This window comes from Pinus tabuliformis, chromosome 7 (genome assembly GCF_031772625.1).
Source record: "Pinus tabuliformis cultivar Carrire ecotype Pingquan chromosome 7, CPIR1, whole genome shotgun sequence".
NCBI lineage: Eukaryota > Viridiplantae > Streptophyta > Pinopsida > Pinales > Pinaceae > Pinus > Pinus tabuliformis.
Genome location: NC_142293.1, coordinates 1,761,314,254 through 1,761,331,328, shown reverse-complemented (window position 1 = coordinate 1,761,331,328; position 17,075 = coordinate 1,761,314,254). Strand labels below are relative to the sequence as shown.

General features: G+C 41.0%; 1 protein-coding gene across 3 annotated transcripts in view; it reads right to left on the bottom strand.

Annotated features, from left to right (window-relative positions):
* LOC149255394 (uncharacterized) overlaps positions 1 to 10,332 on the bottom strand; it is a 280,594-nt gene extending 270,262 nt beyond the window's left edge. For 2 of the 3 annotated variants that reach the window (XM_089460473.1, XM_089460474.1), the window contains exon 1: positions 10,156 to 10,330. In XM_089460473.1, coding sequence (XP_089316599.1) covers positions 10,156 to 10,298 — 143 coding nt within the window. In that variant the 5' untranslated portion in view covers positions 10,299 to 10,330. Of the gene's footprint in view, positions 1 to 10,155 lie in introns of all 3 variants that reach the window. The other variant, XM_089460475.1, reaches the window with a different exon arrangement.
* Between the last annotated feature and the right edge of the window lie 6,743 nt (positions 10,333 to 17,075).

The following is a 17,075-nucleotide window of genomic DNA, read 5'->3' as shown; positions in this document are numbered from 1 at the left end:
TTGGCACACCTGGGAAATTCACATTTTCAGAAACTTTTCAAGGCCCCCCCTAGTGCCTCACTTGCCAAAATTGTTCGAATTGTTGGACTCTTCCCTCGGTTTGTTGATCCTGAGGAGGCAGAGGAGCTCACAAATCCTGTTACTATGGGAGAATTGGAAAGCACGCTAAAATGGTTCAAAAAAGACAAAAGTCTGGGACCAGACGGATGGACTATTGAATTTTACTTAGCCTTTTATGATACCATTGGACAGGATCTCCTTAAGGTGGTGGAGGACTGCAGGTTATCTGGGCGAATGTACAATACTCTACCTTCATCGCTCTCATTCCCAAAGTAGACTCTCCTCTCTCATTCAATGATTTCAGACCTATATCTCTCTGTAACTATCTCTACAAGATCATAGCCAAGATTATTGCCAACTGCCTTAAGCCTATTTTATCAAATCATATCTCACCTAAACAATTTGCTTTCCTCCATAACCAACAAATTCATGAGGCTATTGGCACAACTTAGGAGGCCCTCCATTCCATCAAGACTAAGAAGCTTAAAGGTGTCATCCTCAAAATTGATCTCTCCAAAGCATTTGATCAGGTTAGCTGGCTCTACCTTAGAATGCTACTAACCCACTTAGGCTTCCCCCTCCCCTTCATCAATTGGATCATGTGTTGCATCACTATTGTCTCTTTCAGCGTCCTAATCAACGGTTTTGCCTCCAATTTTTTTCATGCAAAACGTGGCCTCAGACAAGGATGCCCTCTCTCCCCACTCCTCTTTCTTCTGGTCATGGAAGGACTTAGTAGATTAATAGCCATGGCTAAAAGAGAGGGGCGACTACAGGGACTCAATATTACAGACCAGTGCATTCTCACCCACCTCCTCTTTGTTGATGACGTGCTTATCTTTCTCAATGGAGGCATTCGGGACACCACTGTATTCTATGACATCTTGTTGCTCTTTTCTACGGCCACTGGTATGGAACCTAACCGATTGAAATCCACTATCACCCTCTCAGCCTGCACTCCACAGGAAGCTCGGATTGCACATCAAAAATTCCCATTCCAGAGCCTTAATCTGGATGATGGGCTCAAATATCTTGGGTTCTGAATCAAACCCCACTGTTACAAAATCGCGGACTGGATATGGCTTGTGGCCAAGGTCGAAAAGAGACTACTCAACTGGAATCACAGGTTCTTATCCAGAGCAAGTCGATTAGTGCTTATTAAATCGGTCTTGGAGGCTACATCGGTGTATTGGATGTCTCTGGCATGGATTCCCAAAGGAATTCTATCACGGATACAAAAACTTTGCTGCAGATTCCTTTGGAATGGTTACAAGGAAGGGAAACCATTTGCCTGGGTAGGTTGGAGACACATTGCAATTCCAAAGAAATGGGGAGGATGGGGTTTGAAAGACCTACCCTCCTTTGCTCATGCACTTGCTGCAAAGATGGGGTGGCTTATTCTTACCTCCCATAGCCTTTGGACAAAGGTGATACACTATAAATATATTTGGCCACATCAGCTTTTGGATTGGATTCACTTACCTACTTGGCAGAGACCTGGGATATCCATGATTTGGCACGCAGTCTTACATACTCTGCCCACCATCAGAAATGGTCTCACTTGGCGAATTAGAGATGGCTCATCTGTGCAAATTGGCATCGATCCCTGGACGGGATGTGGCAACATGTATCGTCTCCCACCTGACCTCACTCAATTTCTCAAGAACAAAGATATCCTCATGATCGCCAATATTGTTGACCCTAAGAATACCTCCCTTTTCGCTCAAGCATGGAAATCCGCTGATCATTTGGGTATTCATGTGCGATGGCAGCAAGATTGGGATGGATATATCAATGTGTTGACAAAATCTCATGTACGCATCAAGGAGGGAGTTGATGAACTCATTTGGGCCCCTGTTGGGCATGGTGCATACACTCCCAAAGATGGTTATCCCATCATTCATGCTACCCATATGCCGCTTGTGCTAATGGAATGGTGGCACAGTCTTTGGAAGCTAAAAGCTCCTCCTCGAACCAAATTGTTCATGTGGAACGTTTTAAGGAATAAGACACCAACCGAGGTTAACTTGATGAAACGATCCTTCTTCGGCCCCTCTTGGTGTGTTCTCTGTCAACAAGCAGAGGAATCAAATGATCATATTTTTCTTCTTTTCCCTTCAGTGATCCACATATGGGAACAAGTTCTATCAACATTATCCATTTCCAACAGATGGCACGGGCATAATGTATTGGAGGCCTGGAATCGATGGAGGGAGGGGTCCTCGAACCAAAAAGTTCATTGTCTTCCTCTGATAACATGCTGGACTATCTGGCTCAATAGGAACGGGATCATATTCAGAGACAGGGTGGCTCGATGGCCATCATCTATTGCCCAAATTGTATCTGCCTATCATGATATCTCGAAAGATGATCCCACACCTACTAGCCGTGTTGTGACACCTGAAGTCATTGATCATAATCTCTCTTGGGCATACTTTGATGGTGCAGCACAAGAACAAGGATGTGGGGGGGTATACTATTGCATAAAACTGAAAATCATCTCTTCTGAATACAGATGGGCTTGGGGATGGGCACAAACAATTATGTTGAACTGATCTCTCTTAGACATCTCCTCCATTTTGCTCTCGCACATGCATGCAATCATATTCAGATTTTTGGAGACTCTAAAATAATCATAAACTGGTTCAACAACACATCTGCATGTCATATGCACTCTCTCATAAACATTTTGGATGAAATCATGCTCTTAAAAGCACAATTTACTTATATCTCTTGTCAACATATTTACAATGAGCGTAATATCGCTGTTGACCAACTTTCCAAGGCAGCCACAGTACATCCCAAAGAACTGTGGATAATACAGGAGCAACAGAGAGAAGAAAATTTCCAATATTATCACCGTCCCTACATAGATCAGTTCTACCAGTGGGCCAATAGGCCCTAATTTTTGCAGTTTATAGTAGTGATTACCTTCCGTACTTGTTTTATACATTGTATATATTTTTTCTATGAACAGTTTCAGTATACCTTGCGTGGTAAATATGTACAGACTTGTATTTTTTGATGGTTATGGCCAACCTTACAGCGTATGCCATACAAACATCTACTACATGTAATTTTCTATATTAATGGAAAATTGCGATTTTTCCCCAGGGAAAAAAAAAGTATTTAACAAAAAATTATAAGAGAGGTTTAAAGGTTAAAAAGAAAAAGAGGGAGTTACTTTTAAAAACCCTAGGTTCATCCCAAAGAAGCAAAATGGAGTTTAAATCAGAGATAAAAGAAGGAAGATTTCGAGAAACCTTAATCGGTTATGCTAAAGTACTATTTAAAATTAAAGGAACTCTCGCAGGAAAAGATGTCACTATTGCTATCTCTCCCACCGAAGATAAAAATTATAAAAACGCTTAAAATCGCAAACCAATTAGTAGTTCTGAAGTCAAATATAATTGAAAAATTAGATTGTTTAAAAAAAACAATACGACATAACTGATTTACAGTTAAACATTGGTGATTATACATTTATATTGCAATTCTCAGTTCAATCCCTATGCACTGACCCAGATGACATTATTCTGGGATCCCCATGGATGAACACCCTAAGTTCCTTCACCCTGAATATGAAAAGAAGTTTTTGACATTTTCATACAAAAAGAAAAAAATAACATTTCAAGATGTTACATTGAAGCCAAATTCAGTAACATATAAGATATTTCAAAAGTAATTTTTCAAGAAGGTAAAAAAATTCTACAAAATATGCAAGGAGAAGTTGACAAGATCACTGTTGACAAAAATGAAGAAGTTTCTCGGCTTAAAAACCATAGTGAAAGATTATTGACACAAATTAAGAAACTTAAGAATGATAAAAAGTCATTAGAAAACAAGGTACAACAACTTATCGAGAAGGAAGCATCAAATGTAGGAATTCAAGTTGACGAAAATGTTGATTTGGGGTAGCATCGGATGTGCTCTAGCCATGAAAATTGGTGGAGAGGCTAAAGCACATGAGATCTCCAATAACCAGAAATGGTTTGGGCAGAATCTAACCAGTTTGGGAGATATTAAAATAATTAATATTTTTAATGGAGTTCATAAGTCTAAACTTAGAAAAAATAAAATATTAATGTGAATTAATATAAAACTGAGTTAGAATGGTCCAAAAGTCATGGATCAAGCCAAATCTAATCTTAGTCGTTGATTAGGGACTTAATCTCGGCCGTTGAATTGTCAACGAGAAAAGTATAAGAGGAGGCTTGAGAGTCACTTGGAGAATACACCAAGTTAATCAAGAATTCGATTTTCTGGGGCAGGGCTTGCTAAGGAAATCAAAGGAGTGATCAGAGTTGCAGCTGAGGGGCAGTGAATGTAATAGCAGAGAGGCAAAGATAGTATTAGGAGCATCAACACAGAAGCCAAGAGAGAGTTGACGCAGAGCCAGCGAGAAGCCACGCAGAGGCAGCCAGGAGTTGCACAGAGCCTGAGGAGGGCCAGCGTGGGAGACGCAGAGGCTCCAAAGGCTCACGCAAAGCCCCGAGAAGCTGACGTTGGGCCAGAGAAGCTAACGCAGACCCTAGAGGTTGACGCTGAGAGATTTCGTGGGGTAGATTGGGGCTGATATCTGTCTCTAATTGAGAGGTACTACTGCTGAGGGCATTCTCTATTGGGTGAGCCACTTCTGGCACCCAGATTGTATTCTGAAACTACTTAATAATAAAACCCTCAGATAGCTGCATTGGTTTTCCCGCATTGGGTTTTTCGGGGACATTAGTCCAAAAATAACGATGTCACTTGTGTGCTTGTTTTTCCTTCAGTTGTTGATGTGTACGTGTTTAAACTATACTTGTATTTATTTTCAGTATTTACATGGCAAATAACTTGTTAATTAACAGAACAAGTAGGAAGAAATAAATTAGAAAGTACAGGAAGGATTTCTAACTGTTAGACTTAGAAATTCCAACATGGTATCAGAGCATGGTAGCAGATCACAGGGTAACTGAGGGCATCAGCCGAGCAGAGCAGCAGTAGCAAAAACAACTGTCCCGAGTGACAGAAGTTGTTCCTAGTGGAACAGCAGCAAGGAAGGGGTGACACAGTGCCTACATCATCAGTACGAGCCGAGAAGAGGATTAGCGCAGTGGCAGAGAGGAGCAGACCTAACCTACACAGTGCCCAGTCATCTTTCTTAATCAGGGAGGATTGATGCCCGTGGCCAAGAGGTGCAAATTTTGCTAGTGCCGGGATTGCACAGAGCCTAGAGGTTCTAACCTACAGTTCGCTGGAGCATAGGAGGTTGTAGGTAAGTTGCGGAGTAAAGTTGGTGGGGGTAATGTGGTCAGAACAGTACCTAACAGGGCAAGACCAAGGAGGAGGGACTTGTTGTTGAGGATTTCTAGCCAAGAAATCCAGATCAGTTGTGCAGCTACACTAACAATCGAAGTGGGGACATCTCAACATTGGCAGAGGGATTTCCAGGAGGGAAATCGAGGCTCAGAGGGAGTCACACCGAGAACTTCCAGGAGGGAAGTAGAGAGACTCGGAAGAGTCGAAAGAGGAGCAGCAAAATGGCAGTGAATGGGGTAAGAGATCAAGACAGACTGGACGGAGCCTCAAACTTCGTAGTCTAGAAGGCCATGATCTTGTCTGTTCTAGACAAGAATCGTCTCAAGCACTTCGCCTTGAACATGATAGCAATCCCAGTTGACCCGACTGAGAACGAAAAGTACGAGGAGGCAATGGCAAGGGCCAAGAGCATCATCCTTGACAAGGTCAAGGACCATGTAGTACCACATATTGCCGAAAAGGACATGACAAATGCGATGTGGGAGGCCCTGACAAAATTGTATCAGCATACTTCCATGCAGAGGAAGATGCTACTAGAAAATCAGTTGCGGTCATACCAGATGCAGAAGGGAGAACAAATAGACACCTTCCTCGGTCGAATGAAGGAGATCTAAGATCAACTGACTTCCATAGGGGCCACGCCGGATGGAGAGATGTTGGTGAGGACCGCATTGAATGCAGTCTCAGAGGATTGGGAGGTATTTGTCCAGAGCATACTAGGCAGGTCGACCCTTCCAGATTGGGAGGAACTGTGGGCAGCTCTTCGTCAAGAAGAGATCAGAAGGCTAACTAAGGCGGGAAGCAACGGCAAGGGGGTCAGAATCAAGAAGGAGGAAGAGGAGGATGCTGCCCTAGCATCTGAGGGAAAGCAGGAGAAACGGAAGAAGAAAGACCTCTCCAAGGTCAAATGCTTCCACTGTGGGGAACTAGGTCACTATGCGAGCCAATGTCCGAGGAAGAAGAGCAAGGGAGAGGCTTCTGAGACCAAGGTTGCGCCAGCAAGGGTGGAGAAAGAAGTGGAGACAGATGATGATTGTGCCATGAGTGCTCATGCACCTCGAGAGAAGAGGTGGGGAGACATCGAGTTGTAGTCAGACGGACTACAGGCGATGAAGGGCAGGATCCTCGAGGTACCCAGCCTCTTAGATTATGCCTTGCTACAGGAGCCCCAAAGAGGAGTAGCAGGATTAGCGGATGTCGATAGAGACGAATGCGGATGGAGCAACAGAGGGAGCTACAGTGCAGGAGTCCCAGGACAGCGTGAGGCAGCAGTGCGAGATGCACAGAGTTGTTGCAGCAGTGCAGAGGTCAGAGAGGGAGCACTTGTCAGTGACAGAGGGAGCTTCAGCATCGAGAGTGTTTCTAGCCTAACAGAGATGTCAAAGTTGGGAGATCAGTTACTTACTTCTCAGTAGCTGAGTTGCAGTGCAGCAGTTAGCAGTGGCAGTGCTATGGGCAGCATGATGAGAGAGGTTGCAGTGCAGATGCAACAGTGGCAGTGGCAGGGCCATGGGCAGCAGCACAGATGTAGAGGGAGCTGTCGTACAGATGCAACAGTGGCAATGGCAAGGCCATGGGTAGCAGTACATGATGCAGCAGTGTAGAGGATGTTGGGTAGCAGGCCTAGCATCAGCACAGGGACCGATGTCGGATGATCAGGGTGATGCTCAGTGAGGAGTATTACTAGAGCACAGTCCTCGCTAAGAGGGAGTGTTGATTTGGAGGAGCATTGGATGTGCTCTAGCCACAAAATTTGGTGGAGAGGCTAAAGAACATGAGATCTCCAATACCCAGAAATGGTTTGGGCAGAATCTAACCAATTTGAGAGATATTAAAATAATTAATATTTTTAATGGAGTTCCTAAGTCTAAACTTGGGAAAAATAAAATATTAATGTGAATTAATATAAAAGTGAGTTAGAATGGTCCAAAAGTCATGGATCAAGCCAAATCTAATATTAGTCGTTGATTAGGGACTTAATATCGGTCGTTGAATTGTCAACGAGAAAAGTATCAGAGGAGGCTTGAGGGTCACTTGGAGAATACACCGAGTTGATCAAGAATTCGATTTTCTGGGACAGGGCTTGCTGAGGAAATCGAAGGAGTAATCAGAGTTGCAGCTGAGGGGCAGTAAATGCAGTAGCAAAGAGGTAGAGATAGTACCGGGAGCATCAGCGCAGAAGCCAGAAGAGGGTTGATGCAGAGCCAGTCAAAGGCCACGGAGAGGTAGCTAGGAGCTGCGCAGAGCCTGAGGAGGGCCAGCGTGGGAGACATAGAGGCTCCAAAGGCTGACACAGAGCCTCGAGAGGCTGACGCTGGGCCAGAGAAGCTGACGTTGGGCCAGAGAGGCTGACACAGACCCTAGAGGTTGACACTGGGAGATTTTCTGAGGCAGATTGGGGCTGATATCTGTCTTCGATTGAGAGCTACTACTGTCGAGGGCATTCTCTATTGGGTGAGCCAGTTCTGGCACCCAAATTGTATTCTGAAACTGCTTAGTAATAAAACCCTCAGATAGTTGCACCTGTTTTCCCGCATTCGGTTTTTCCAGGGACATTAGTCCAAAAATAACAGTGTTACTTGTGTGCTTGTTTTTCCTTCAGTTGATGATCTGTATGTGTTGAGACTGTACTTGTAGCTAGGAGTTGCGCAGAGCCTGAGGAGGGCCAGCGTGGGAGACATAGAAGCTCCAAAGGCTGACACAGAGCCTCGAGAGGCTGACGTTAGGCCAAAGAAGCTGACGCTGGGCCAGAGAGGCTGACGCAGACCCTAGAGGTTGACGCTGGGAGATTTTGTGGGGCAGACTGGGGCTGATATCTGTCTTCGATTGAGAGCTACTACTGCCAAGGGCATTCTCTGTTGGGTGAGCCAGTTCTAGCACCCAGATTGTATTCTGAAACTGCTTAGTAATAAAACCCTCAGATAGTTGCACCTGTTTTCCCGCATTGGGTTTTTCCAGGGACATTAATCCAAAAATAACAATGTTACTTGTGTGCTTGTTTTTCCTTCAGTTGATGATCTGTATGTGTTGAGACTGTACTTGTATTTATTTTCAGTATTTACATGGTAAATAACTTATAATTAACAAAACAAGTCAGAGGAAATAAATCAGAAAGTACAAGAAGGATTTCTAACTGTTAGACTTGGAAATTGCAACAGATAGCGAAAAAAAAAAAAATAGATACTGATCCAGTGAATGTCACAACTCAGGAAGAAGACAAGCAAGTTGAAGAAAATGCAAACTTAGATGTTGCAGTTCAGACAATGAACATCCCAAGTGAATGTTCCGTAACCAACTCAACAACATCTTCGCCAGAAGAAAATAAAAAAATTACCACACAACCAATGAGGGAAAATCAAACCAAAAAAGTTCCATATCAACATCTGAATCATGAGAGTAAACAACTCAACCATGCTACGTATCGGGACCATTCAGAACAGAAACAACAAACTGATGTTCTAGAGAATAGTGATTTAACCTCAATCCAGTCCTATGATGACAAGTCGTTACAAAATTCCAGTGATCAGGATATTCCACAGAAGATTAATCCGGGATGGTTTGTTCCCTTCTCAGTTCGACAGTTTTGTTCGTCACTTAGAAGATCATATCAACTTGTATCGACAAAGATGACTATTCTGAGACGAAAGAACATTTGAAACCGAAAAAGAAATCAAGCCTTTTCATCGACAAGCTTAGAGGACAGAGCCTTTTGAGGAGGAAGGCAATGTTATGAATAAACATATAGGAAATAATGTAAAACAATGTAAATCATAATAATCATAAATAATGATTAGTTAATTAGTAACTAGGTTGAAGAGTCATGTCTAAATGAGACATGACTCTCCATGAAGAGACACCTGCTTGGTATATAAGCAAGCCTCTCATTCTCATTGTATCATCATTCTTATTCACACATTTAATATATAATATTTGTATCCTCATGGATATCTTTATATTCCAAGTCTTCTGGAGTAATTAATCTGTAGAAGGAACTTTGTTTGTTTCACCATGGGAAAAACTGCTCTCACCTGATTTCTGGTTTAGATCAGCAAACCATCAATATTACATAGTACCATTATACAAAATGAACACCAGGGAAAAAAAAGGAGTTATGAACATGCATATGTCCAGAAAAACACCAAGCTGAAAAATCTATCTGTAATGCTTCTCAGAAATAACCAATAATCCAAAATACCACTGTAGCATCATGATAACATCCCAGTAGCAAATATATCAGAAAATTTTATGCAAAATAAAAAATGCTGTGTGAAATATTCTAGGGATTTTAGAAGGGGCAATCCAAAATTAAATTCAGTTAGCTGGGCAGTCTGAAAACCTTCATCGAACAGGGCAGTCAATGCAAGTTGAATACACAATTGTATCTATCAATTCACAAATTAAAACATTGATATTGAAAACACAACTACATGTCAATAATCTTTGCTACTGGTATGACATGCTTATGTCGATCTTCCATAGATGAGTAAATATTGGAAGTGTTATTTCCAAGCTACTTTCTAGAATAAATACTCATTACATGGAGATTGAAAATAGCCACATCAACCATACCCAAATCTACTCGCAGCGTTGGAAATTATCAGGAAATATTAAGCTCTCAAGTGTTCTCACGCAATTTCGGTTTAAATAAAAGAACTTAAGTAATTGGAGGGTGTAAAGATAGAATCAGCATGAATTGCAAACTGAGTATTTAAAGGACACAATCAAGAATGTTTACCAGCAAATACATTTCCAGATGTTGATCTCAGATAGACATACATGGTATCTGCCACATACCAGCTTAGTTCTTCTTCAGAAACATTGCTACATCCTGACGATGATTTCAAATATCCCTTGCCCCATGACGCTATGCTTTTAGCCCATCCTTGTTTAGGTATATGTTCTGCTGCCAAGTTCGCTACTTCACGTAGCCTATCCATGGCCTGCTTCCTGCATCAACATATATGTATAAAGTAAACCAGGGAAGATGTTCTTTCAAAGCATGTTCCTTTACAATAAAACTTCTGAAAATTTCTTAGGTACTAGAGAGAGGACTTAAGACTGGGACAAATCTGTGATGATTTAAGGCTACAACTGGAACCCAACCCTGAAATATGACTCCAGGACCCACAAAAAGTAAACATGAGCCTGGAATAGTCCAGACAAAGAAAAATTATCTCTTCAAACAAAACTGAAGCACTAGAGACTACAGTGATTCTTTCTCCACATTCTCCAAAAAATTCCATCTCTGCTAAAATATGTGAGACCTGAAAATGCATTTAATGGACTCAAATTTTTATGAAGAGTACATATGATAGGTATTCTTATGAAAGTAGTCAAAATGTATATCACTGTGTAAGATGACAAAGAGGGAAAACAACTCAACAGAAAAGATAGGCACATGTCACAAGAGATGCAAAAGGATAGCAACAACAGCGACCAATAAACAAAAAATATAGCTAGTACATCCAAAGTAGATCCTTTCCACATTTATAGGAAGATGAGTTTGCTAAAGTTGTAGAGGAATGAAATAGTATGCCAGCAATTCATTTGATGGAGATTAAACTTGATTGAACTGTTTTGTAAAAGGATAGGAGATGTCAAGTCCATAAGGATTTAGGTTAAGGGCTGTGTCTCCGTGATCTTCCATTGTTTCAAGCCAACTTGAGGTCAATAATCTCACCTGTTACCCCTCTTTCAGCAGGGGTACTCCTGAACATTTTGTCCACACCATATAAGCCCAAAGGATGCGCCTTATGCAATATCCCTCTTAAAGAAATTACCCTTGGGATGAAATTCTAGGTTAGGATTTCAATAAGCACAACACAAAATTGTACTTTATAACAGTATTGCAGTACTTCTTCAATCTATAAAACTGTCATAATTATTGAATGCACACGTAGTACAAATAAGAACAGTTTATTTCACCAGCAAACATTATAAGTAGGGCCAATTCAACAAGCAATTAGCAGACTTACAAAATCCACAGTTTTCCAATAACACAAATGTAGTTTCTAGGATTACAAATTGTAGTTACTCCCTTGCTGCCACAAAATCACACGAGCTGTCCTTGCTGCTACCCTACACTGTTATTCTGCCCCTGATTTCTCCCTTAGCTCCTTGCTGTTAGCCAGCCACAGCCTCAGATCCCTGAGTGGGCTCCCATAGGCCACTTGCTGCCTTGAATATGGCCCTATGGCCAGCTTGCTGTAGGTTAGAATTCAACTTCAGGCAGCCTGCTATCCTTTGCTACCACAGACAACCAACCGCTGCTCTTCTCCCAGCCCTCGCTGCCTCAGAAACTAGGTTCTAGCCCTTGCCTGCCTCAAAAAGACGGTTCACTGCCTCAGTAGGATTAATTCCAGCCCTCGCTTGCCTCAGAAAGATGGCTTGCTGCCTCAGAAGGGTTAATTCCAGCCCGCACTGCCTCTGAAACTACGATTCCAGCCCTTGTTTTCCTCAGAAAGATGGTTCGCTGTAATATTTCTACTTGGAAATTTCCCAAAATGACCCCAGGTTTTCTAAGTTTATAGTGAGCTCTTTCAGTGACGAATTTTGTCAAACATGTTAAGTACATACTGTTGTAAGTGCATGTGAGTAATCTTAATTTCCAAACAGTAGTATACCATAATTAATGCCACCTAGAATTAGGATTCCAAACCACAGTGAACAGAAATAAACAACATAGGAATAATGGGCACCACAGAACATCATATAAAGTTCACTTCAATCTAAGAAAAATTTAAGTCCATATTTATGTAGCACTGAACCAACAATATTTAACCTTATATTAAACAACAACAGATTTACAACTTGAAGGAAGAACACCATGGAACCTGGGAATATATGACTCAGTTGGGAAGCCTTTTGGGTAGATTCATTCTCTGATTTTTATCACAGTGATTGCTTCCAAAAATGACTCTTTCAGCGTGCTATTGTTGAAATTCTGATGTTCTATGTTGTAACAATCACTTTTACAAAACTTCTTTACATTGCAATATTAGATAAGCAATTGTAGATAGAACATAAATCAAATGCACAATAGAAGACAGCCAAGAACAAAATGAGACACAGAGAATTTAAGTCCAATGACCAGGGCAAAACCCACATGGAGAAAACCCAACCAGATTCTTCTTCTATTAGAAATCAATTGTTTGCTAGTTTTTGTAGCATTGGATGTGTTCTAGCCATGAATATTTTTGGAGAGGCTAGAATACACGAGATCCCCAAAACCCATAAATCATTTCTGGAAATTCCAACTAGAAATGACTTAATTAGATTATTAGTCGTTTTTTAAATATTTCCTAAGTCTAAACTTAGGGAATATGCATAACTAATCATAATTAATTAAGTTATGGTGTGAATCTTCTAGAAACTCACACGGATCGACTTCTAGTTAATCCTAGCCATAGATTAAGATCTAATCTTGGCCGTTGAAGTCTCAAAAGAGGGTTATAAGAAGAAAGTCAATGGAGCTCTGAGAACACACCAAACCAGTTGAGCATTCGATTTTGCTAGGAAATCGATCTCCAGAGTAACAACATTCAGGTGTCGGAGATGATTCATTGAGATCAAAGCAATGAGAGAGGGGCAGAGAGAGCGAGGCCGGAGCAAGCTTTTCCAGTTCTAGCAAGTGCATTGCAAAGAGGCAGTGATTGCCACAGAGAGGCAGCGCTAAGCCCTCTAGAGGAGATTTCCATTTTATTGGGGAGAAGTCAAGAGTCCATGCAAGACACTAGATAGAGGTTCCAGAGGCGGGGAGAATCAGTTTTCCAGACAGCAGATGGCGAGATAGTGAGAGATGACGCAGTTCTGAGCTAGAGGGACGCAGTGATTGCATAGGCTAACGCACTTACTATGCAGAGGTAGCAAGGGACAGCTCAGTTTCGAGCTAAGGTTAGTGTCGAATCGCCTATGGAGTGAGAAATTTTCCTCACTAGTTATTTTTGTCATGTTTCCTCTGTTTGGATAGCCAGTTTGGGCATCCATAGTTTGTACTTGGATTTTCACTACTGCATAATATTATAACCCTCAGTTTTTGCACTAGTTTTCCCGAATTAGGTTTTTCCAGGGACTTAGTGTTGATGAATCTATGGCAATTAGAATTAATGTGATTCTTCTTAGCTTGATAACTATTTGTGAGGTGTTTTAACTTTTCTTCTTAGCATAGTCTTCACTTGTTATTATTATAGTGTGTCTTCTTAGTTCATCAAATAGCTACCAAAACAAGGAGACAAGAACACACGATGTTGGCTATCTTCCAGGGCCAAAACCTCTCCCTCTTGGAGAGGAAAAACCCACACAAAATTCTTCTTATAGAGATTTCAATTGACGAATACCAAGAACATGACCCTTGACCTTCTAAGCCACTCCAAGACCAAGACACCAATCCTTTTCTTTGTCACTACTGAGATCATCACTGCATCACTGAGGTCTTCATGAACAAGATCTTCATATTGATATATGTATACATCCATGAGTGTTGTGCTGAGATCATGATCTTGCAGCTTTTCCTTCATTAGGATTGTGACTGTGTTTACGTGATTGCTTGTATGTCAAGACAAGGAGCATTACTATAGGGTCAACGAGATATTTATCATCATAATTATGTTGAGAGTATATGCTCCTCTTCTTATGCCGAGATCATGTGTGCTTCTACGTGATCCTCCTCAAACATGCTGAGACAATGAGACAGTGACTATAGTTATGCCAAGACAGTGATTGCAGTGATCATATTTATGTGTTCAGAAATAATGCCGACACAAGGTATGTCTCTGTTTGGTCACCGAGATTTCTTCCTTATAGTTATCCCGAGACTTTGATTGAACTGTCACGTAACTCTTAAGTATGTTGAGATTGTATCTCTCCATTCACAGGTATGCCGAGATTGTATCTTGCACTGAAATCATTATTACACCAAGACTGTAATTACTTCAGAGATACCCAATATTGCGTCCTCCTGTCATGCATATTTCAAACCCCTGTATTCATGCGTATTACCCTGTGATAGAGTCCCGAAAATCTCAGACGAGTCCAAGTTTCTTCCTTGTCTTTTGCGGATACCCCAGCTGGGTATATATAGTGGTTTGCCCTCCATATTTAGCCGACCTGAGCCAGTGAAGAGTTGTGTCTTCAATGCAAGCCGACATGACATCCTTTAATTCGATAACTGCTTTCTTCATTGTTTTGCTTGTTTCCTTCATCAAGAGGATTGTGCTTGTCTTGGAGGGTTGATCTAGACACTAGGTTGACTCATATACATTACATATATGCTCAAGAAGAGCTCTTTACACATGTCTTTGACTCTTTGACTTTCCTAGACCTATGGAATGAGCAAGAAACTCATTCTTATAATTTACAAAAATAATATTTCTTTTCTTGAAAAGTACAAAGATCAAAATTACATTTGTAAATACCGAACCTAGTTATACTTTCTTTAACACTCCCTCTTAACTAGGGAGGTATTTATAATGGTACTTGGTCATTCTCAATCTAAAGAATTTCTCATAAGAAGAATCGGATTGGTAACCCATCTGTATAGCATCATAGTAACCAACATTGTTTATAGCAAGGCCTTGACTAACAGCTCTATCTCTCATAAGATCAAAGCACAATGTTGGTGAGACCAATGATTTATGTTGTCTCTCAAGATACATACACACCCGAGTGTTCACTGAGTATGACCTTCTAGGACTATTCTTATCTTGGGTTCCCAGCCCTCAAAGAATATCAATCCTCTTGCTACTCTTATCTTGGATGCCCTACACATCCTCAAAGAGCATCGGATGCTAGCTGATTACCCAATCCTCCATTCTTTCTTCCCAGGTGAAGACAAGAATGTTGTGTCTATCATGTTTCTACATTTCCATTCATGGCCTTCACCTAGACTTACGGTTGTTAGTCCTAGTCTATTGCATGACACATGAGATATAAAAAACACAACTGTCACTCCCATTTTAATCGAGGGTGACCTAATCCAAGCTCCCTCTTAATCAGGGACCTGTCAGAGCTCCCTCTTAGCTAGGGACTCTTCTATACATTAGCAACTTCTTCTTCGTGGGTCCTTCAACTGCTTGATCAACTTCTCTCCTTGATGTCATGAAAGTTAGTTGAGCTTCTTTCTTGTAGGGCAACAATCATAAATCACTTTCCTCCTTAGTTCGTCATGTCATTCCTTTCTTCATGGAAAGTGGCCTTCTTCATATTTGGAACCTTCGTCATATGACTACTTCTTTCTCATCATGCTTCTTCCATTCATCACATGAATGCTAGTTGTACTTGTAAGTAGCCCTGCATGAACTTATCCAAATATTATTCAAGAAATCAAATATATCATTAAATCAAATTGTACCTTACTAGGTGGCTCTTCATCATGACATCTTTCTGTAGGTATCAACATCCTGCATTCATGTTGACACATCTCCCAAAGATATCCATTGTCAAGGGTCTACATCTTTTCCATCAAAGTCTTCATATCTTTCCAGGAGATTTTCTAGTCAAGTCTTCTTGATCTTTTGGATGTTGATTGCCTTCATCAAGGTTGCATATCTCATGATCTCTTCCTTCCTTACACATTCCATTCCCAGGTGCCTTTTAATCAAAGTTTCTTAGTTGTGATCAGCCACCTCATACTTCATATGAGGACATATTATGTTGATTTCATCTAGTGTGTCTTATGTCTTCTTGCATCCTTTCAGAGGAGGAGATCATTTTTCTCTTGATCATGCTTCTCAAGATAGAAGTAATGATCTATGTTACCTGCAACCATATGACATGTCATTATAATATTAAACACAAGCATACATACCTTATTTTTACCTTCAGGTCATCAAGGCTTCTTCCAACAGCTTCCTTGATTGAAGAGATCTTCAATCCCTTGATCTGCTTCATGTCATCACATCATCGTCTCATGGATTCCATAAGTTGGAGTTCCTGTTGAAACACTTGCTTCCTCTCTAGATTAGTGAATCCTACGATGAGGATTCCATCAGAGAATTTTGAGGATCTGGTATATCCCCAACTGGCAGATGTTTCCTTTTTGACTTGATGTATGATGAGCCTTGTCCTAGATGACTTCTTCCTTTCCTACAATGTCCACTAAGGTTTCTAAGAGCTATATCCTTCATGTTTTGTCTATCATGGACTTTGTCCTTCATGATTCCCATGGAGATGTCACGAGTTCTTGTTTCTAATGCTTCCATGATGCCACGATGCATCTTATCATCATTGTCATATCTTATAGCAGAAGCTTATGATAGGACCCTTTTGTGAGGGATACCATCTTACTCATGAGAGATTTGTTACTCCCTCTTTCCATGGCCCTTTTCTTCAGCTTCCTCCATCTGTTCGGTGATATGAGCTTCCATAATTTTAGCTATACCTATTCTGCCTTGTTTGAGGACCAAACTTCCATTTCCTTTCTGCACATGATTTAGTCCTTTACCCTTCAATACTTTTGCCATCAACTTGTCTTTCTCTATTTAGCATAGAGACCATAAGTTGTCGAATGAGGTAACCTTCTTATCTTATGGATATTTGTTACCTTGATTATCTGTTAGTGCATTATGGTTATCTTCCTTTCTAGGTCTTGTAGATGGAAGATATCCTACATCCTTTGATACCCTTTACTTTCATGTAGATCAGATTTCATGTGACCTTCTTCATTGCATCTTTAGAGAATGAGTTTATCATCTACATCACTTTGATGTCTCCAATAT